Source organism: Camelus bactrianus, chromosome 24, assembly GCF_048773025.1.
Source record: "Camelus bactrianus isolate YW-2024 breed Bactrian camel chromosome 24, ASM4877302v1, whole genome shotgun sequence".
Taxonomy (NCBI): Eukaryota; Metazoa; Chordata; class Mammalia; order Artiodactyla; family Camelidae; genus Camelus; species Camelus bactrianus.
The window spans coordinates 9,555,654-9,578,336 of NC_133562.1; the positions used below are offsets into that span (position 1 = coordinate 9,555,654).

General features: G+C 44.7%; 1 protein-coding gene and 1 pseudogene across 3 annotated transcripts in view; both read left to right on the plus strand.

Annotated features, from left to right (window-relative positions):
• LAMA3 (laminin subunit alpha 3) overlaps positions 1-22,683 on the plus strand; it is a 211,988-nt gene that overhangs the window by 177,615 nt on the left and 11,690 nt on the right. For all 3 annotated transcript variants that reach the window (XM_074352153.1, XM_074352154.1, XM_010958042.3), the window contains 12 exons: positions 539-690; positions 848-1,010; positions 1,419-1,552; positions 2,365-2,509; positions 4,993-5,112; positions 5,502-5,635; positions 11,017-11,134; positions 11,494-11,634; positions 13,885-14,024; positions 15,241-15,372; positions 16,377-16,530; positions 21,222-21,391. In XM_074352153.1, coding sequence (XP_074208254.1) covers positions 539-690; positions 848-1,010; positions 1,419-1,552; positions 2,365-2,509; positions 4,993-5,112; positions 5,502-5,635; positions 11,017-11,134; positions 11,494-11,634; positions 13,885-14,024; positions 15,241-15,372; positions 16,377-16,530; positions 21,222-21,391 — 1,703 coding nt within the window. The remainder of the gene's footprint in view (positions 1-538; positions 691-847; positions 1,011-1,418; positions 1,553-2,364; positions 2,510-4,992; positions 5,113-5,501; positions 5,636-11,016; positions 11,135-11,493; positions 11,635-13,884; positions 14,025-15,240; positions 15,373-16,376; positions 16,531-21,221; positions 21,392-22,683) is intronic.
• Positions 11,645-13,151, plus strand: LOC123617743 (tetraspanin-17 pseudogene; annotated as a pseudogene).

The window sequence follows — 22,683 nt, forward strand, 5'->3', positions numbered from 1 at the left end:
GTAAATTTCATGTTACGTATATTTTACTACAATTTTTATAAATTTGGAGTTTTTTTGTTGTTAAGGGAAGGTAAATCACATTCTAGCAGGGAAGGAAGATACATCTGGAACTGATGGTGACCACATAGGGTGCCACGTGTTAGAACAGGGACACACAAGGTGTTAAGGGGACTTTGTATGGCACAGGGAAAACAAAAATGCCTTGTCTCCCATCCCAGCCTAAATCTAGAGGAGAACTGTGTCCAGTTCTGTTCATCTTTATGGCAAGTGCATGGCAAGTGCTTGGCAAATATTTGCAAATTGGGTGACTGGGGGAGTGAGTCAATGAGGGCACTTTTAACACAAGCAAAGTCAGCTTAGACACTGTTAGTTAACCATTCCATCTATGTTATCTTATGCCAGGAAGCACCTCATTCGTTCTGTCTGCGCAGGGCTGACTGAATAAAACCTGTTGGTCACTTGAAATGCACTCTCTTGGGGTGGGGAGTTGAGAGAGTACAGTATGTGAACTGCTCTGAGGTGGCCTCTGTGTCTCCAGGCGTCCAAGGACTACATCGGCATGGCGGTGGTGGACGGCCAGCTCACGTGCGTCTACAACCTGGGAGAGCACGAGGCTGAGCTCCAAGTGGACCAGACCCTGACCAAGAGCGAAACTCAGGAGGCAGTTATGGACCGGGTGAAATTTCAGAGGTACGGGTCTGATTGTGCTCTTTGTTAATCTGACCTGCACTCACCAAGCTTTCATTGTATGCGTTGGTCAACCCCATTTTTAGTATTTTGGCTTTGATTGCTTTCCTCTTCTCATAAACTTTTATGTGACTTTATCATCTAATTTATTTTTAAACAGAATTTATCAGTTTGCAAGGCTTAATTACACCCGAAAAGCCACTTCCAGTAAACCAGAAACACCTCAATTCCATGACATGGATAGTGGAAATAGCAACACACTCCTCAATTTGGATCCTGAAAATGTTGTATTTTATGTTGGAGGTTACCCATCTGATTTTAGAGTAAGTGCAAATGTTATTTACATTTTAATTTAACATAATGATATTTTAAACAATTATGTATAAAATGGATTTAACTATGTATTCTTAAGGCATATGCAGTGATAATAGCTAATACTTACTGAGTACTTCTGTGTGCAGTGATCAAGGCTTAAGTATGTTAATTGAAAAAAGCATCATTATCATTCTTGCTTCACAGACGAGGAAACTGAGTAGAGAGTTTGAGTAACTTGCCCAAGATCAGACGGCTGAAAAACAGCAAAGCCAGAGCATCTGGCTCCAGGGTCCACAAACTTAACCCCTGTGCTATATTGACGGTTGAAAGTGACAGAGTTACACTGTTTCTTGGTCAATCTGATCATTGTCCTTTGTTCAGTTAGTAGAAGATTTTTTGTTTCTTTTTTTTTCCAGCTTCCTAGTAGACTGAGATTCCCTCCGTACAAAGGTTGTATTGAGTTAGATGACCTCAATGAAAATGTTCTGAGCTTGTACAACTTCAGAACAACTTTCAATCTCAACACAACAGAAGTGGAGCCTTGTAGAAGGTAAACAAAACCTAGAAGCTGGTGTCCCTCTGTAATCCTGGTAACTTGCTGTCATATTACGTAAAATACAGGAATGAGCCAGTGAGATGCTGTTAATGTCGCTGATTGCTTTGGGCCGTAATTTTTAAACTCTGCTTGTGTGCAGCAGTGCTAGCCCACCTCGAAAATCTAATACGTAAGGACAGTCTTTTCGTTATTTATATAAAATAGTAGATTGATAGAATTTCCTTGGTTTTGAAAAAAAATAAATTTCTTCAATTTTTGGTGCCTCCTACCACAAAATAGTCAGCATTTTTGGTACCTGATTTAGGCACAAGCTATTTACTATAAATTTTAAAAAAAAGTGGTTCATAAAGTACAGCATGACTTTTAGGTACTCTGACAACTGAACCTATTTGAGAATTGCTGCATTGAGCTCCTGACCTACCCTTTAGTTAAAAAGATTTGGAATAGTCTCGTATGAGACAGACTGAGTATTTATTACTCAGAATAAAATTCTTTTTCAAATTAATAGTTTCTTGCATTTCAAGATCTTCAGCTGCTGGGCCACACCTTCCTAAGTAAACATTTCCAAAAGGGGCTTGGAAGAGCATCTTTGTTGAGTAGGATTGGATTATTGTAGAGGGTAAAAGCACGTCCAGGAGAAATAGCCGGCTGTTTTTACACTTTAAAGATGTTTTCTCTTCTCTAACAAAATCCTGACAACTAGATCGCAGAGGCTTTGCTCCCTTTTTCACCTCGTATTAATAAGCACACTCTCCTGGGAGCTCCTCGGCTGCTGTGTTCTAACTTACGGTGATTGGTGTTGACAGGAGAAAGGAAGAGTCGGACAAAAATTATTTCGAAGGTACAGGCTATGCTCGGGTTCCGACTCAACCAAATGCTCCCTTCCCAATCTTCGGACAGACGATTCAGACCACTGTGGACAGAGGTCTGCTGTTCTTTGCAGAAAACCAGGTAATCTTCAAAGATGCTTCAAATATGTGCATTTATTTGAGCAATTTGAGGGTAACTGGGTTATTATAAACAACCAACAGATCTGAAAAACAACATGCAAATGTTACCTGCATCCTTCCCCTCAGCCCAGTTCTACTTTCTTTGGTTCTGAGAATATGTTTTAATAAGGCAGGTAATTCAGAATTTGAGAAGATGCCACCAAAATGTGGGAGAAATCACCCTTTTCCCATTCTGTTTGTATTGCCAGTTTTATTCTTTGAAAACTATTATTTGCCTAATCATCTACTTATTCTGCCTAAAAAATCCTCCTGAGAGCTCCGAAAACTAGACTATGTGACCGCCTGCTGTTTCCATATTGATCTGACTCTTGCCAGAGTGTGCGGGATTAAATCTTTATCAGCCTGACACTTAACTTTTCAAGACATGGAAGCTACTCTGTTTTCAAGCAACTGAGGTTCCTAGAGACGGTTCTCACTGGCTTAGAATAGACCAAAGTGACCCTCTTGGAGTGATCGTCAGCACCATCTGCTGGTCGGTGGGCTTGGCGTTGACCTCCCCAGAAAATAGGTGCTTCTGTAGTTTGTGGAGGAACGTGGATCAGTCCGTGGGATCTCCAGTCTGAGAATGTGGGATTGACAGGGAGCGTGGGGTTTTACCAGACCCTTCTCCCTGCAGGGTAGGGTCACAGACCTGCTCCAACTCTCCTTTCTAGGGTTGGCCTGGACCCTTTGGGAGATTCCAAGGCTGGACCTGTTCTGATGGTTTGGAGAGTTTCCAGCCTGCCTGAAAAACACAGAGAGCTGAGAGGTCACACAGCATCTTCAGGGCAAGGCAGTTGTTTTCCAAAATAAAGTCTTCTTTGTGCTATATTTTGAAGTCCTTGGAGACTAAAAACCAGAAATACTGCTTATATTAGAAGAATACTTACAAAATGGTTATGTTAGTAACCAGAGAAAGTTATCTAGGGTGCAGCTATTAAATAGGATGAATCATTACTGTCAATGAGTTGATGTTTTTCTGTTGTTTATGAGTGTAATGAACCATCACTGGCTTCAAAGAGCAAGGTTTCAGATCCAGGTAAGGACTGATTTTCCTCTTAGGTAAGGACTCTGGCAGTAGACTTCAAAGAGAAGTCTTCTTGTCATTAAGAAACTGTGTCTGGGCAAATCTTCAAGTCCTACTGCAGGAATTCCTCCGCTTACCTTTCCTCTAAGGAAATGGCTGGTTCAGGGATGTGCCCTACACCATGACGGGGATGCAGTAATGACTCCTAGTTGGTTGGTGACTGGCTCAGCAAGGTGATCAGTGATCAGAGAGAGAAAGGAGAGAGAGCAATGAAGGGTGAAGAGACCGGCTTGGCAGCAGGTGGGAGTCATGTAGACTGTAAGCTCTGTAAGCGATGTTCTGAATTTGAGATATCTGTGAGTCATGCAAGCAATAGGAATAATGCAACCAGATGTACAGACCCAGCCCCAAAAAGACAAGTCTAGGCTGGAGAAAAGTGTTTGGGCTTCACAGGCACACCTGAATTAGGGCCACAGAAGCAACTGTGATTGCTGAGGCGAAGAGAGTGGTGGGAGGGAAGAGGCCCTATCTGGGATCCCCAAGCAACAGGTAAATGGATGGACCACCCAATGAGACGAAGACATCGGGACAGGTCAGAAAACAGGTGGTGGAAAATGTCTGGGGTTTGAGGAAGACCATACCTCTCTCTAAAAGGTAGCAGCCATATTTTCAAATGAAATTAATGATCTGTGTCTTTTCAGTTTCCATTTTTGCATGCTGATTATAGATTGTTATAAAACAAAATCATGACAATAGCTAGCATTTTTTATTGAAGTAGAGTTGATTTACAATGTTGTGTTAGTTTCTGATGTATAGCAAAGTGATTCAATCATACATATGCATATATATTCTTTTTCATTATAGGTTATTATGAGATATTGAATATAGTTCCCTGTGCTATACACTAGGTCCTTGTTTATCTATTTTATATAGAGTAGTGTGTATATGTTAATCCCGAACTCCCAATTTATCCCTCCCCCTGCCCCTTTCCCCTTTCGTAACCATAGTTTGTTTTCTATGTCTATGAGTCTATTTCTGGTTTGTAAACGTTCATTTGTATACATTTTTTTAGATTCCACACATAAGTGATATCATATGGTACTTGTCCTCCTCTAAGTGAAGAAATTAAGTGAAGTGACTTAATTCATATAATATGATGATCTCTAGGTCCATCCATGTTGACTAGCTAGCATGTATTGTTTCCTTCCTGTGTGCCAACCACTGTGTATGACGTTCACCAGGGTTGACAAGATTTAACCATCATCCCATCCCAGGAGTCGGCTATTATAGCACTGGTGTCCCTTTTAACTAAGGAGGCAGCTGAAGCTGAGAGCACTCCGGATGTGGGAGTGTCTTGACCGCTAGTGTTCTGGCTCTCCCTGAGTCTCCTGGTAATCTGCATTGTTTCCCTGTCCTAGGATCGCTTCATATCTCTAAATATAGAAGACGGCAGCCTCATCGTCCGATACAAGCTAAATTCAGAGCCACCAAAAGAAAAAGGAATTAGAAACATCATAAATGACGGGAAGGATCATTCGGTATATCCTTTTGAGTCTGTTTGCTTGAACTGTTAAATGTCCTTGGTCCTTTAAAATTAAGTCCATGCCCAGAACACTTTTCTATTACCAGATGAACTTAAAGTTATTAACTGAGAGACATGTCCTTTTAAAATTTGAACATTTGGGCATGAAATAGATGACCTCTCTATGACATAGATAAAACGTGCTTAATCCAAATGCAAACATTCCTATTAACATGTTTTAGTATTGTAATTTTACTCAAATGTGCTACTATTCAAAAGTCCATGTATATATACCATGTATATAAATGAATCTGAAGAAAGATGAAAACATAATAGCTTTGAACCACTGTGAATAGGATTCTTTTAGTTCTCATTGTTTGCTGATTCACCTCTCACTTATTTCAGATTCAGATCAAAATTGGAAAAACCCAAAAACTTACGTGGATAAATGTGGGTTCTCAAAAGGTTAAAATTGAAGGTGAAATATTTGATTTCAGCACATATTATCTGGGAGGAATTCCAATTTCAATCAGGGAAAGGTAAGATGATTTTTTTTTAAAGAAGCAGGTCACCTCTCTTCATATTTATGGTTGCCACTGATTAGTCTACCTTTATAAATTCCAGCGAAAAACAATCACAAAAAGTTAACGTTTCAGTATTAACGGTGTTAGCCAACAGGGCAAAGCCGGCTGTGAACACTGTGTAATGGGACTGGCCACTTAAAGAGGCAGGGGGAGGGAGGGAGGGAACTGTGCCACCCCCACTGCCATTCCTAGAAGGAGACAAACCAAAAGGAATAAACTTGGTGTTGACAACGCTGCCAGTAAGAACAGAGGCTGTGGCCTGGGGTCCTTGAAGGCACAGAGGAGAGCACAGGTGGTCCCTTGTCCTGACCAGTGTCCCAGGGCCCTTTGGGAAGTAGCGCCTAGGCCGTAGGGCACATCTCTGCTGCCCGCCCCCTTTCGTGTCCTCCAACACATAATAGGTGCATAACTGTTTCTCTGATTAATGAATACATGAATGCATTAAATTAATTCAAATGAAGTAAAGCTTAATCAGAACGAGGGGGGGAAAAAACCCCACCAGTTTGAGGATATACTATAAGTAGAATACCTTTAACAGATCCAGGTAAGGACTGGTTTTCTTCTTTGTTCATTTGTTTGCACCATCCAAAAAGGCTTTTAGATGGCTGACGGCGATGTGCGGGAAGAAGTCTCCCTGGAAGGGTTAGTGCAGCCTCATGACTAAGCCAAGAGCACTCCCAACACATTCGGTGATGATGGCTTCCGTATGAGATCTGAGGCTAGTTAACTCTTTTCCTGATTTAGTTGGAAGGAGCACTCGATGTGATGTATAAGGTGGGCTGCGAAGGTGTTCTTTCTTCTCCGTTCCTTATACATTTGGCAGCTGTCCGTCATTAGTAAGGAGGCGCTAATCTTTCTTCTAAAGTTGTCAGGGTTGTCCCCAAAGACAAAACTCAGGTGAGGAAGCTCAGCACTTTAATAGAGTTTGGGAGTAAATGTCGTTACTCCTTAGAGTCTTTGGACTGGAAGGGACCTTGTGGATCATAGTATGTAACCTTTGAACTTCAGTGAAGAAATTGAGAGCCAATGAGGTCATATTACTGTTTAATACCATCAGTGTTAAATATGGCTAGTTATGAATGGTCAGTCATCTTGGCTTCATTCAATTAAACGTAATAAAATAGAGTAACCGTTGCACACATCTGAGGCTCTTATTTATTCCTTACATAAGCACTTACTGAGTGTCTGGTGACATCAGGCAGTGTGGTCGGTGTTGGGATGACAATGACGAACAGCGCAGAGCCTCAAATATAGTGGAAGGGAGGCAGTAGAATGTGGCCAGTGCCATCAGAGGGGAAGCTCTGGCTGCTGGGGCCCCGGGGAGGGAATCTGACCCAGCTGGGGCGTCAGGAAAGTAGTCTCTGGCTAGACCTGAAAGATGCTGGCAGCCAGCGTGTGTGAAGAGACAAGAAAGTGTGAACTTTCAAAGGACACCCCTGGTGTGGGAAGCAGGGACCAGATCACAGAGGATCTTGAAAGTCATAGTAAGGAATCTTTGGGAGACTTGAGCAGAGAAAGGACATAATCAGATTTGGGTTTCCAGTAGCTCACTCTGGTGCAGGGCAGAGATCGGATTAAGAGGGAAAAGGGCTGAGGCAGGTCAAGAGGTTGGAAGATGAGTGTATTAACACAGGTGAGAGAGGGGTGGCCTGACCAGGGAAATGGCAGCACAGGTCAGGAAAAGGACATGGATTCCCAATATATTTAGGGCAGCCAGTGGGCAGGACTGAATGGTTGCTTTGGTTTGAGTAAAAGAGAAAAGCGCTCAAGGACACCTGGGTTTTGATCCAGCGCGTAGAGAGATGGCCGGCACCAGCAGAGGAACAGGGTGACAAGTTTGGTCTGAGACCGGCTGAGTCCCAGGAGCCCAAGAGACAGCAGATGGAGATGCCCAGGGGGGTTGGACAGAAGGCCTGGGCTGGAGAAGGGTGAACAAAGCTCAGGGACAGGTGGGCTCCCCCAGAGCAGTGAGGAGTCCTCAGAGGCAATCCAGAAGCCACTGGTTGGTGGTTTGCATCTGTGTGGTGTCAGCAGAAGGCACACAGTGCCGTGAACGCCAGCCCAGCAAGATTTACTAGGAAGGGTAGTGCGTGAGGTCAAAAGAAATGGTTTTCATTTTGGCCCAGCCACCAAGGAGCGGGGTGACCTTGGATTAAGTCGGCACACAGCTCTTCCTTGCCTCTTCATCTCTGTCTGGTAAAGAAACACACATGTGGCTATTATTAGACACCTTTGTACAGAAAGACATATAGAATCTTCCTGGTAATCTGTTTTGGGGTCTTCCAAACAAGGGACTGCTTCCTTTTTCTGGGCAAGTTTATACTTTGATTTTTGATTAAAACCACAAGGGTATGGAAAATGCAGGAGGTAGAGGCCAGTTAGAAGGTTGCACTGATCTTTTATTTCCTCACAAGTGAAATGCTAGGCAACACTAGCTGTTTCTGGCCCTGCTTTATCCTTCTTGTGCCGTCCCTGATGGTCCAGACAGTCCGGAGACACCCCGCCCGACATGGGTCACTGGAGGAGGGGTGAGTCATGGAGCAGCTCTCCCGATGACCCGTAGCTGAGCTCGGGAGGGGCAGCACTTCTTTCCAAGGAGGGAGGCCCTCTGACCTCTTAATCGAAGTCAGTGAGGGCTTAAACCTAACGTGGAGAGCAGCAAGCCTCGTGTAATCTCTAAAGTAGCTGTGACACGGGATTTTGTGGGTGTTGTGTTTTCTCCTCTCTCGCTGTAGCGTATCTTCTGGGAAGGGGGCCCCAGATCCTGGCATGACTTGTTTAGGATTATAGTCAGAAGTCACAATCTGCTAATCCCATCTGCTTCTCTGGGGAAGAGCAGGTCATCCCCGATAATGCCACAGGGTCTCAGACCAGCAGGAAATGTTTCCTGAGGACCTACATCACTGCATCACAGAGTATTACTAGAACATTAAGATGAAAATAATTCAGAAAGTCAAAATCAGGCAAGAGTCCGTTAGGCAGTTACTGAGTTCAGGATCACATCTTGCTCTTACTGTTCTCTGGAATCTGCCTGCAGCAGGTGGACCTGGCTGAGGCTTTGTGGACAGATTGTGAACAGTGTGTGTTCAGACCCCAGGGCACTAACCCACTAGTGCCGCAGCTTATACCCCTCCGCGATCACGTTCCTCCGACAGGTGTGCTCAGACCCCCGAATCCTGGAGCAGATGTGGAACTCTAGGCCCTCAGATGAGTCAGGGTAACAAGAACACCCCAAAGAATAGTGGAAATAAACCTTCCATCTTAACGTCTCTGCCGTGGATATCTGGTCTGTAGCAAAGAGTCATGATCATTGCAAGTGCTCCGGGTGCACAACTGTGTACGTGTAACGAGTAAGGGCTTCAAGTCACACTGGCTAGTGCGACACACTGAGCCCGCAGATCCCAGTGCTGCCACTTCCCCACTGGGTGACCTCATGCAAGTCACCGTTCCAACCCTCCTCGTAACATGGGCTTAGGGACGGCCTAACTCTTAGAGTGGTTGTGAGATTCAGAGTAGAGGAGTTAACGTGCTAGCATGTAACACATATCAATAATGCTACGTAAGAAAACATCTCCCTCAAAAGGTCATTGTGAGGATAGGATAATAGCACCTGCACAGAATAGGTGCCCCATGTCTGTCGGCTGCCTTTCTTTCCTCTTTACTTTTTTTTTTTTTAGATTTCTGCTTAGTTTTTATTTTATTGATGTACGTATATCCATAGACTCAACTCCTAGTTTGAATTTTAAGGCTTTACATTAAACTCAATAGGTAATAATTATCCATCATTCTGTATTGTTTTCTTATATCCATTGACCTGGTCCATCTCCCTCCCCTTTACTTTTCTGCCACCTTCTTCTTCCTTCAACCTGTATTTTATGGAAAGAAGGACATCAGGAGATGTTAATGGTCTAAAACATGTTAAAACCCAAGAGAGGATGGATCTGAATATACGTTTAAGTAGACAAGCTCCTGGAATAGACAGGAACTTTCCCCTCTTCTGAGGCAAAAAGGCAACTTTATAAAATAAACTCACGCTGCATTGCTAGTGGGGATTCGTTTCTTCCTTTTCCTTTTAATGAAATTTAATTTTATGCTTATTACATGTCGCTCAATTGTTTATAATGAACTGAATAAAAATAAGGCCTTCCTGTTCAAAAAAGTGGGCTGCACTAGGGATCTATATTGAAGTCAGTTTTGTGTTTTTCTTAGTACATCGTTTGCTTAAGAAACACAAATGTTGCCTGGACTTCAGTCATTTCACGTGTATTAATGTTTTACATGAAGTCAGCTCCAGACAGATCCCAAAGTCAAATCAAAGAGGAAATGCCAAGGCAGTCATGTAGGAAGAGAGACTTTAGGAATTGCTTCCTGGTACTGATGCACTCATACGGGGACGTTACTGACTCCGCCATCCCACAGGGAGTCCCTGCTCTGTACCGGGCACCATTCGAGTGCTTGTTACACATATTATCTCATTTAAACTCACGGCAACCCTGGGAGACAGATGAACACCCTCCTACTGTGAAAACGAGGAAGTAGAAGCACAGAGGAAGCAGCAGGGACAGGACTGGAACCCAGGCTGTCCGGCTTCAGAGCCCGCAGCTCCAGAGCAGCACCACCTGCCTCACAGAGTCTCCTCCTGAGTGTCCGGGACCACGTGCCGTGGAGGGTTCCAAGCACTCCCTGGACGTGAACTTGTTTAATCCTCTTGCCCAGCGACCTCTTGCCCAGGTTGCACAATTAGGAGGTGGTAGACGCCAAACGGTGCTTTCCATGGCTCCAGCTTGACATTGATTAAATACTAAGCCACATTTTTCATAATTGTCTAGAACCAGAAAGTAACAACGTGTTTCTTCTGAGTTTACTGTGGCTAGCCTAAAAAGTGGATAGGAAAAAGGAGCAAGAAGTTTTCTAGAGCATTTCTGGCTCTAATAAATTATTTATGTATTATGCTCTTAATATATATTTATATAACATTTATAGTATATTAATTTCTTAACATGCTTTTAATTCACAATGCACTATCATGACTCCAGGATGGAATGGGGGGCCAATTCCAAATACTGTACGTCTTTTATGTCTCTGTACCTTTTGGTTATTCTTCTATTAACATTATTGTGTTTAAAGCTGAGAATGCAAATCACGCAGAAAAGAAGTGGACTTTCCCAGCAGCACAATAGAAGTAGCATTATAGAAATCCTATGAGGACAGATAACCATAAAACACGTACTTATTTACCGGTGAGAAGTAGTAGGGAGTGAGGGCAGTGTTGCAGCTCCAATTCCCAGGCAAGCCTGCTTTGGTACACCTCTTCCTTTTTTTGAATCCCAAATCAGGTTTAATATCTCTACACCTGCTTTCCAAGGCTGCATGAAAAACCTGAAGAAAACCAGTGGTGTCGTTAGATTGAATGATACTGTTGGAGTAACAAAGAAGTGCTCGGAAGACTGGACGGTAAGTGAGGAGTTCAAAAACCTTGCAAAGGAATCTCCCGGACTAACCCATTCGTTAAGACGTCAACTTCTGACTTGCTTTGGTAGCACGCAGCGTGATGGCAGACTGGCTCAGGTGTCACACTCGCCTCGGACTTGCAAAGCCTCTTCAGGTCTGCGTATTAAATTTTTGGGAAAGTAGGAATACCAGCTCTCCACACAAGAACTTAAAAATGATTGGCAAATTATCATGCAGGAAAGCAAACTGTTTCTTCCCGAGGCTACATAAATCACAGTTCAGGCGAAGTGATACAGGTTAAGATGCTCTTCAGCCATGACACGATTGCAGTGCCTGTAATTTATTCCGTGTTTGCATTTCAGCTCGTGCGGTCTGCCTCATTCTCCAGGGGAGGACAGCTGAGTTTCACCAATTTGGACTTCCCATCGCCCAGCCACTTCCAGGCCTCCTTTGGGTTTCAGACCTTTCAACCCAGTGGCATCTTATTAAATCATCAGACAGGGGTATGAAATATTGCATGAATATTGAGCAAGATTTAAACCTGACTCAGAGTTTGTTGTCAAAAACCATAGAGGGATTTTGAAGGTAAATTCGTTGGGCATCTTACCCATCATGACACAGTAAATGCTATTGTGTATTTCAGCCATGGAAGCTACTCCCCATCCTGGGGTGGGTCCTAAAAGAAATCAGGCTTAGAAAATACATTATAGTCCACAGAATTGAATTTGTATGTATTCATGGACTCATTTTCATTCTTTTTTAGGTATATGTTGTGAGTGACGGTAAATTAGAACTGTTACAAGTAGTAACATAGCTTAAATTTTTAGATCTAAGAAAAAAATCAGAAGGTATCCCTGTTACTCCTTTTTGATTCCACACCAGATAGCTATTCAGATTCCTTTTTTTTCTTTTTTTTTTTTGCAGCATATAGTTGGACAATATTTACATCAGAGAATGGGAGAAAGTAAGGTCCTTTGCTCTTCGTTCACGTACAAGCCACGGAGAGTCTATAACTTAAGAGGATTTAGCTAGCGTGGTGATACAGATGTGAGAATGTAAAAATCAACTAATACTTACAAATCACCTGGTGGAACAAATGGGATTTGTAATAGAAGCAGGAAGCTGTCCTTCTTGGGTCTGTTTCTTCACGATTGTCAGCATGCAGACATCTAGTGTTTGTTGAGAGAAAGCTGCCTCTTTCTTGTAGTAAATTCCTCTCCCCCGGCTATCTTTGTTCATCAGCCATTAGAGATCATTTTTTACAAAAACAAAACCAAAAAAAAGCAAAAAAAAAAAACCAAACAAACCAAATACCCCAAGGAAGCACATGTCGACATTTAGATTGTGAGAGTGGCTTTTTTCCATCAAAGCAGGATGTTTTGACCTAGCTCTTTTGATACACAATCCTTGTTTCCTCTGCCAGGGGTAGGAACACTTAGCACACAGTGTACGAAATGATCCAAAACAGGAGGAAAAGTTGGCTGAGAAAACGATGAGCTCAGTCCTGGACAATGCAGGAACCCCACAAGTGCCCCGGCAGCACTGCCCTCAACTTCACACTGGCTCAACGTGGCCATGGCCACCAGGCCGCAGCCGCCGTGTGGCTGTCGGTAGTGGTCGGAGGCATCCTGGTATGCTTGGCCTTGCCGGCCGTGCTGGGGCCCTTGAGGAGGACACCTTCCTGCTCAAGTTTTTCTCCATGTTCCTTGGCCGCATCGTCTTCCTGGAGCTGGCAGCTGGGATCCTGGCCTTCGTCTTCAAGGACTGGGTTGGAGACCAGCTCAACCTCTTCATCAACAAGGTCAAGGCCTATCGGGACGACCTTGACCTCCAGAACCTCACAGACTTTGCTCAGGAACGCTGGTCTTGCTGCGCAGCCCGAGGGCCCGTGACTGGAACCTCAGTATCCACGTCATCTGTGCTGACCTGAACCTGAGCCAGGAGCACCCCGGGGTGCCCGTCTCCTGTTTTAAAAAATACATATCAATTAGCATTCTTTTATCCCTGTTTATAATGAACATTGCCAAATGAAAAAAAACCAACATAAAAGGAAGCTGACAATGGCTGCAACCACACACCATAAAGCTCACTGAAGACTCATGCCTGGTTGAAAGCTTCAAAAGTTGTACCTTCAAAAGTTGATGTTTAGGGAAAAAAAATCAACAAAAGTGGAATAACAACTGCTAAAACTACACATTTTTTAAAAAATTAAGAATCGACTGAAAGACTCAAAGCATCCTACTAGAATTTAGATCAGCAGGGTTTGATGTTGGAAAATTGAACTTCCTAGAAATTAGACCCCAAAATAAAAAATTCATGACTGGAAACGCTGCCATTCTAATCATCTATGAAAAAAACTGATGAATCAAGTCTTTGTTGTAAAAATGTATTCGGAAGAAAATGGATTTTGATGAAAATAACTTTGGAAGAATGAAAGTGAAAACAGAAAAACAGAAATGGTTTAACTGTCTTGTGTAATTGATGGAGAAATTAAGTTGGTTTATGACTGTAGGTCCATAAAATACTTTTGACATATTCATCAGTGTTGAAATAATTTGCATAAGATTTTTACATTCATAAACATGGAGTCAAAATATTAAAAAATGTCTACATCAAAATATCAAAGTCAAAAACATGTGGGTCAGAACATCCTGTTTTATACATAGTCTTGATCATAAATTCAGTACTGATACATTCATCACCCTTAAATGCAGGTGTATTGCATTGATGGGTCTGTTCTCTGATGATTTCAGACAAGCAGCCTGCAGGTCACCCTGGAAGATGGTCACATTGAACTGAGCACCAGGGACAGCAGAAGCCCAATTTTTACATCTCCACAGACGTACATGGATGGTTCACTGCATTACGTGTCTGTGATAAGTGACAACTCTGGGTGAGTGGAATGGCCCTTCGGCCAGAGCTCTAAGAATTTTATTTAGTTTGATGAAATTTTCTGTACATTTTTTTGATAAATATTTGTCCTTGATGCTGACACTTTTACCAGTAAGTCATGGCCTTCTTCCTGGTTCTCTATCAGTTTTCTCGTTTAAAAAAAAATTCAATCAGCAGTTGGATGGATAAATAAATTATGGTGCATTCAAAACGGGAGAATGAAATGGGAGTAACAAGAATGAGAATCTACAGCTGTACACGGCGACACAGATGAACCTCGCACCTAAGGCTGAGGGAAAGGAGTCACACATGAAAGAGCTAATCTCCTGTGACTTCGTTTATACAAAATTCAAAAGCAGGCAAAACTAATCCGTTCTATCAGAATTCAGGATAGTGGTTGTCCTTGGAGGGGAGGTAGGCTAGAGAAGGAACGGGAGCAAAGGCGAGGTGCCTGGGGTGCTGGCTGGCTCTGCTCCTTTATCTGGGTGCTGGTGATGTTGGTGTTCTCGTAGTTCGAAGACTCACTGAGCTGTGCACGTAAGACATGTGCGCTGTGCATACACAGGCACGCCTTGGCAGTGTCATGGGTTTGGTGGCCGCCCACTGCAGTAAAGCTGATTTCACAATAAAGTGAGTCACACAAAATTTTTGGCTTCCTAGTCTATATAAAAGTTATGTTTACACTACACTGCAGTCTATTAACTGCGCAGTAGCATTATGTCTAAAAAAATACTGTACCTGTCTTACTTAAAACATACTTTATTGCTAAAAAATGCTAACCATCATCTGAGCCTTCAGGGAGTCGTAATCCTTTTGCTGGTGAAGGGTTTTAAATATTACGAGAATTACCAAAATGTGACACAGAGACATGGAGTCAGCAAATGTTTTTGGAAAAATGGCACCAATAGATTTGCTCAAGGCAGGATTGCCACAAACTTTCAGCTTGTAAAAAAAAAAAAATGCAACATCTGCAAAGCATATTTCAAAACAAAGTGCAAAAAAACAAGGTATGCCTGTAGAGTGTTCATAAAAACGTCATGTGCAAAAAGAAATGCATGATGCAAATTTTAAACGCTCTTTAAAAAGAAGCCTGGTTTGATGAGTTATTTCAGGTAAAAGATTTTGAGTCTGAATCAGACAGTCAGCTGACCGCCTGGCGAGCACCATTTTCCCCAGCTGTTCTCAGTCCTGTTTGGCTTTTGTCCTCTCTTTTTCAGACTCCGGCTCCTCATTGATGACCAGCCTCTGAAAAATAACCAAAGACTGCGAGGCCTTTCAGATTCCCAGCAATCCCTGCGTCTGGGCGGCGGTCACTTCGAGGGTTGCATCAGCAACGTTTTTGTCCGAAGGTGGGTGCCCTTTCCCATGATGGGAGCGGCCTGCCAAGGCAGAGGACGTGTCGCCACATTCCGCAGGCAGCTCTCCTGCCGCAGGCTTTCTAACCCAAACCACCTGGGCTCCACCTCCCTCTGTCAGAGCAGCTTTGGAACATGGCCATGGAAAAGGTCTAATTAACTTTCAGATTATGGCCTTGAAAAATATTCACACTGAAGTTTTATTTCATTGTAATCAAGATTGTGCAATTAGATGTAATCAACTCTTCTCCATTTCCAAGGTCAAGGAATTGCTTGGGGCCAGTTCATTACTGGGAAACCCAATGACCACAGCGTTGAACATGACTTTTCACAGAGTAGAGTCTGGTGTTTGCATGCAAATGTTCAAATGTTCTCTCTTTCTCTCTCTTTTTTTTTTTTTTTTTTTTTTGCTACAAAATGATCGTTTTTAGATAAGAGTGAGACTCTCCCCAGGGCAGAGGGAGGGCCCAGGACTGGTCATGAACCTTAGGCAGCCTGTTAGGAAATGGTGAGCTGCTATCTGGGCTCGGTGACAATCACAAGATAAAGCAGATTTATCCCGAGATTTTCGTACTGAAATGCAGGGAGGTGAATCCTTCTGTGAACTCACTTCGGAGGCTTCCTGACGTTCACCGTCATTCTAATCACCCAGTGCCTACGTCTGTCCTCCCTCTGATTTCATTCTCATATTTCTCTGTGGCACCCATTCTGAAGAAAGAACCAGAGTATTCTGGCTGTGCCGCGGTCCTGCCCGCCAAGTTAATAAAAGTTTTTCAGGCCCTCCTGCTGGCCGGGCACGGGGCAGGGGTCTTGGGGACGGCAGAGGTGGTATAGCACACCCTCATCCTCTGTGAGCCTCGTGTTTCCTCTGCATACACTGCGCGGGTAGGAGATGAAAGTTTACCCAGAAATCGGAACAGTAGAACTGTGTATTTCTGAGACAAGTGCTCAGCCCGTCTTCCTTGATGTGTCAGAGTTCACTTCTGCCCTCATTCCAGGTTATCAGAGGCACCTGAAGTCCTAGATTTGGCCAGTAAATCTACCAAGAGAGATGTGTCCCTGGGAGGCTGCAGTTTAAACGAACCACCTTTCCTAATGTTGCTTAAAGGTTCTACAAGGTTTAACAAAGCCCAGACGATCAATATCGACCAGGTAAGTGTCAAAACCTTGCCCTGGGTTTTGCTTTTTCCCAGACGATTCTCAGAGGAGAATCCTGCCTCACCAGAGATGCTGGGGAGGGGAAGGGAAGAGAGGGCGGAGTGTGGGTCACCTGATCCCATGGGGTCAGTGCCTCCAGTTAATCTCAAATGCCCAAATTTGTCTCTTCCCACCCCCTTTCCCCAGTAGCCATAAGATTGTTTACTATGTCTGCGAGTCTGCTTCTGTTTTGTAGATGAGTTCATGGTGTCCTTTTTTTTTAGATTCCACATATGAGTGATATCATATGGTATTTTTCTTTCTCTTTCTGGCTTACTTCACTTAGAATGATGATCTCTAGGCCCATCCATATTGCTGCAAATGGCATTATTTTATTCTTTTTTATGGCTGAGTAGTATTCCATTGTATAAATATACCAGAGCTTCTTTATCCAGTCATCTGTCCATGGACATTTAGGTTGTTTCCACGTCTTGGCTATTGTATATTGTGCTGCTGTGAACATTGGGGTACATGTATCTTTTCGAATTAGAGTTCCTTTTGGATATATGCCCAGTAGTGGGATTGCTAGAAAAGTGGTTTTCTTTTTAGCTTTTATTTTTTGTCTTGATGAACACTTGGCAGTTTTTGCAGTCATAGAGCAAACAGAACCTTGACTTAGGTTTCTCAGTCTCTGTCTTGGTGTCTTGCTCTTTTGGCACTTCTGCTGTGTCTCCAGCAGGTACCGTGATGGTCTCTAGAATACAGGGACCGTGACCCTTCTCTTGCCCGCAGACACCTCTCTGTCCTGCCTTGTATGATGAGAGACACACGTGCACCCAGGCCTTGCCAACACCAGTGTGGCTTGACTTTGACTGCACACTAGGAACACCTGGGGACCTCTTAGAATCCCAGTGCTTGGGTTGCGTCCCACCCAATTAAGTCAGATGCTCTTGAGGTAGGTCCACGTGGCAGGAGTTTGTAAAGCTCCCAGGTAGTTCAAATGTGTAGCACTAAGAGAGGTTGAAAGGAAAAGAAATTTCTTGTTTGGAGGAGTGGAAGCTTCATAATAAACAGAACACAGGGTTAGGAGTAAAAGAATGTCTTGCTCTGCCCGAGGTCAACAGTGTGACCTCCCCATATCTGAGGTTACAGTTGATACGATTAAGGGATAACGCTGAGCACCTCCAATGTGCCAGGCGTCACGCTAAGCTCTTTAAGAGGATTTTCTTACTAAATCCGCACGTAACCTTGTAAGAGAAGTACTGTTACTGGTTACATCTTCCAGAAAAGGATGCTGTGGCTTAGAAAGGTCAGCAGTTTGCCCAGGCTCCCACAGACACAAGGTGGAGTTGGAATTCAAACCCAGGCAGCCGGACCCCAAAGCCCATGCCCTCTTAAGAGCAATGCGCTTCCGTTCAACACACTTTTGACTTAAAATCAACCACATGCTGCTTGTCTTCCAGTATTTCTCCTGCTGCACAATGATCTGGGGGAGCTGAGTAGACAGTACGTAAAAAGAAATGTTTTATGCTATTAAGAAGAAACATATTTCATAAATCCCTAAGGATTGTCATTTTACTGTTAGGAAAAGAACATCTCTAGAACTGCCCCATCAGGAATGAAGTCATATATTTTTTTTTCCTCCATAAGGCCGGAAGTTACTGAGAGATTAAATTAGCACAGTGATGGTGGAGATGGAGAGAAGGAAATGGATTCAGAGCTATTTAGAAGATGGAATGTACCAGACTCATATAATAATTGAATGTGGGTGGCAAGGGAGCTAATGCAATTCTGAGGCATCTAGTGCAGGCTACTGGATGAGTGGAAAAGCCATTCATGGAGAGAGGAAAAGGACAAGTCTTTGGAGGGAAAGAGAATGAGTGGAGTTTGTGGCATATTGAGTGACAGGTGCCCCAACCAGGTGCAGGGAGCTGCTGGGAGACTGTCAGGCATCTCCGAGTGGCCTCAGCAGAGAGAGCAGAACTGGGGCTATTGATGTGGGAGACGCAGTGAATGCACTGTATCTCATGTTGCTCCTGTTCTGTGCAGGCCCCAGACCAGATGGAGTAAGACATTCGTTATGCCTCTAAAAGTTCAATAACAGAGAGAAGGCAACGAAGCTTTGTGGCTAAGTACTGGACTTTGCGGTCAGAGTTCCTGGGTTTGTGCTGGGCTTTATCCTTTACTACGTGTGTGATCTTGAATGCTTATCTAAACTCCTACCTCCTGCAACGTAAATGAGGACATGTAATAACATCTCATGGTGTCGTGAGGGTTAAATGAGATAATAGACATAAAACACGTGGCACATCGTAGGCATGCAATAAATATTAGCCATTATTAGTGTTATTATCATTATACACACTAATAACCTAAGTGAAAGGGACAACACATGCTGTAGGAGGGGTGCAGCAGGCATGTTCCCGCCACAGAGATCGGGGGGTCCTTCTGGAGGGTGATACGTGAACTGGGTCTGGAGTATGGGCTGAATTTAGACGGGAAAGTGTTATTACTCTGTGAGCAGCAGCCTAGAGCCAGGAGGCAGGGTGTGGGGGGGAACTCGCAGGTACCAGACACTTTGCCTACATCCTCTCTGATCTCTCAGTTCTCACCACACGCCTCTGAGAGCAGAATAAAATGCAACTCTGCAAGTCAGGGAAGTGAGTTTCAGAGAGGTTAAAAAAAAAAGTTTGCCTAAGAGCACCCAGTAAGTAAACCGTAGAGTCAGAATTGAAACCTGGGGCTGCAGAATGTGCTCTTCACGCGCGGGCTCTGCAGGCTTGGGAAGCTTGGTGAACGGGGACAATTTGGTGCAGAAAGTCGGGGGTGGGCAGACAGATGCCCAGATATATCGCTAGTTCGGTCAGAGATTGGAGTTGGCATATTGTAATGGAAATATATGTCAACACTATTTTGAACAGTTTTATTATGACTGAATTTTAATTATATAAAAAAGATTTAAAAAAGAACAGAGAGGGTTGGGGCGGAGGGTAAGTTCAGAATCACATGCTGGAGCCAGACCAGACAAGCCTCAGATGGCCTGACGCAATTTTGACGTTTTTCTGTAGTCAGTGTGAAGCCACTGAAAGGAATGCTTTAAGCTGTGGGATGGTTTTATCTAGGAAAGTTCTAGAGACATGGAGTCATCCTGGCAAAGTACTGGGAAAGGTCCAGGCAAGAGGGTGAGGACCTGACTTTCAGGACAGAGGTGAAAGGGAAAGAGTGGAAACAAAGTATATCCCAGACATGAAGAGTAGGACGTGGAAACTGAGCGCCTGTAAGAGGCCAAGGAGGTGGGGGCCTGTGATGATGAAGGTGTGGGGCCACGATGCCCTGAAGGATAATGGTGCCATTAAGAGAATTAAGGAAGAGTTGGTGGCAAAGGGCATCTATGAAAACTGTTCATCTTAATGTTGCTGCTACTGACACATGAAGAATCTTGCAGGGAGGGTGTGGGCCCCCCAGTGTGGGGCCCCCCAGTGTGAGGCCCCCCCAGGAAGCTCCGGGAGGACCCAGGTCTGGCTGTGATTTTCAGCAATTCACTTAGCTGCATGGTGATCTAACCTCCACTCAGCAGTATGCAAGCGTGGAGTGTTTGAAATTCCTGGTATCAAGTCTGCATCCCAAGCATCCTATCCAGGAATCTGATGGGACTGGAAAGCCAGATCCTGAAGGAATCTGAATCTCTTAGGAAGCCTTCAGCTGCTAGGGCTTAACCTAGTGCAAAATGGCTTAAGCCATACAGTAAGAGGATCTAAAGGGTCACACTAAGGGCCAGTTCGAGGATGGGAGGGTTGGAGGCCTGACCTGTAGGACTGGGCTTTGCTTCCCCACCACCGCCCTGGCTCCATCCCCTGCAGTTCAAGACTACCTACTGCAGTGCCTGTGTCAGGAGCACTGAGCTCCGCCTTTCTCTCTAAGGCCCCGCCCCCTGACTTCCCCTTAAGGCTCATTGGCCAGGTTGGGGAGTCACATGTTCATTCCTGAACCAATCCCTAGCAGGGCAAATGCCCATCATTTACTTCCAAGAATGGAGAGCCCCGCTGAGCTCTAAGTGCCTCTGAGCCTCTGAGGCCTGTGAAAGAGGCGTGGGCACGTCATCAAAATCTGGGCTTTGCAGCAGAGGAAAGAGGAGGAAGGGCTGGCGAGTCTCAGTTTCTAACAACAATTTTTCTAGTCACATTTGATTCTTATTACGGTTGTTTTCCTGCGTTAAAACTCAGTCCTGTTCAAAAGTTCAGAGCATCGTCCAGCTCAGGACAGACTTCATGCCTGGGTCAACTCTGATGAAAGCGGGGACAGGATGGGGTCCCCTCAGACCTTCTGTATCCTGCTCTCTGGGTCCTTTCATGGCCCTGCTGCAAAAGGCCCAAGTGATGGCCCAGAGGTGGCAGGTTGGCGGCTCCAGGTCCCACTGGCTGGCTGTGCAGGCCTCGGCGCTGCTGGCCAAATGCTGGCTCTCTCAAGGGACCCTGGTTCTTCTGAAGCTCCGCTGTGGGAGGCGTTCAGGGTAGCTGCTGGTCCCAGGTGCGGCAGGCTTAGGTAGTATGGGAATACCATGCATCCTCTCCAAAGATGAAGTCATCTCTATTGATTTCCGCTAAGGATCAGAAGTCAAAACCAAGCAAGGCACTTAGCAAGATAAGCATTCTCCACTCTTCCCCCTGATAATTTGCTGCCCTGATTTTTGCTTCTCTCCCACACAGCCATTGCGGGACACACCAGCAGTCTCCCCGAGGAGCTTGAAGGTGTGGACAGATGCCCAGTCTTGCCCACCACCTCTCGGGGCCCAGGCCAGCCACAGAGCCCTCAGGTTTGGGAACAGTGCCACCAGCCACTTGCTATTCATGCTTCCCCAGGAGTTGCTGAAATCCAGGTATTATTTCATTTTCCTGCCCCGAGCCAACTCAGAATCTAACTCTGCGATTCTACCCCAGGACAGACACGACACCAGGCACCTGTCACTAATGAACGGGGCACAGCCGCCTGGGACACAGAGTGCGGTTGCCCACGCATGCCCCCACCCCAGAGCTGGAAGGCACACATGACGCGTGCTGCTCAGAGGCTGAAACACTCAGCCCGGCTCTGATTTAGAATTGACGGTGTTCTAAAAATAATGCTGTTGTTTCTCTCCAAAGCTGCTATTTATTTCTATGATAAATCACCTTTCTTCTCCTGCATTCTACAGTTAGAGGAAAAATCATTCTTTTAGGAAGACTTGGTGCCAGATACATCATTTTTAGAAAATACATTTGGACTTTCTGTGCTAACAAGTTGCATCTCTTTGGGGGAGGTGGGGATGAGCAGAGATATTTATTATGTCAGAAAAAAGTCGAAAAACAAGGCTTGTCATTTTCATGTGATTTGAAGGAGACATAAATAGAAAGGTGCCAAAAATTCCTTTATGACTTACCTAAGAAGCAGAATTGTGCAGGGGTCAAAGAGACCTGGCTTTAAGACCTGGGCTTTCAATCCACCCACACAGCCACTTGCTGGCTGTGTGACCTCAGGCCATGTGCCAGTTCAGGTCCTCAGGGATGCAGATGTCAAAACGGGATTAGATGAGCAAGAGAGTTGTTGTTTCTGTGGAAGAAAAGAAGAGGGAGCCGGAGCTGGCAGGGATGGCCTTCAACTGAGATTTGGGCCTGAGGCCTGGGAAAGGAGAGAGGAAGGCGGGGGTGGGTAGGAAGAGCCTCAGACCACAGTGCAGCCCTGAGGCGGGCCGGCAGGCCGCTGGGGCATCCGCAAGCAGAGATCACCCCAAAGAGGGGTCCGGTGTTGGGCATAAATGGCCCAGCCCTAGTTCTGCCTCTGAGCTGGGGCCTCAGCTGGGAGCCACCCGTGTGCCACTGCGGTTCTGAGAGAGTGGCCGCTGGGGATTATCAGCCCGCCAAGCCCTGTTGCAGGTTCTCCTGAAGGGAGCTCTGGGCAGTGACTCCGTGGCAACCATCAGCTGCTGTTCCATTTTTCTAAGCCTCAGCTTCCTCTCTGTAAACTTAGCGTAATCATGCCTGTCTCATGTGTTTGGGCAAATCACTACATCTCTTTGAACCTCAGTTTTCTCATCAGTTGAATGGGGTTGATAATGCTTTTCTTGCAGTGGGGAGAGGTAATAGCCAGTGATGAGCTGGCCCTCGGAGGCCAAGGGCATAATTCACAGGCAGATGT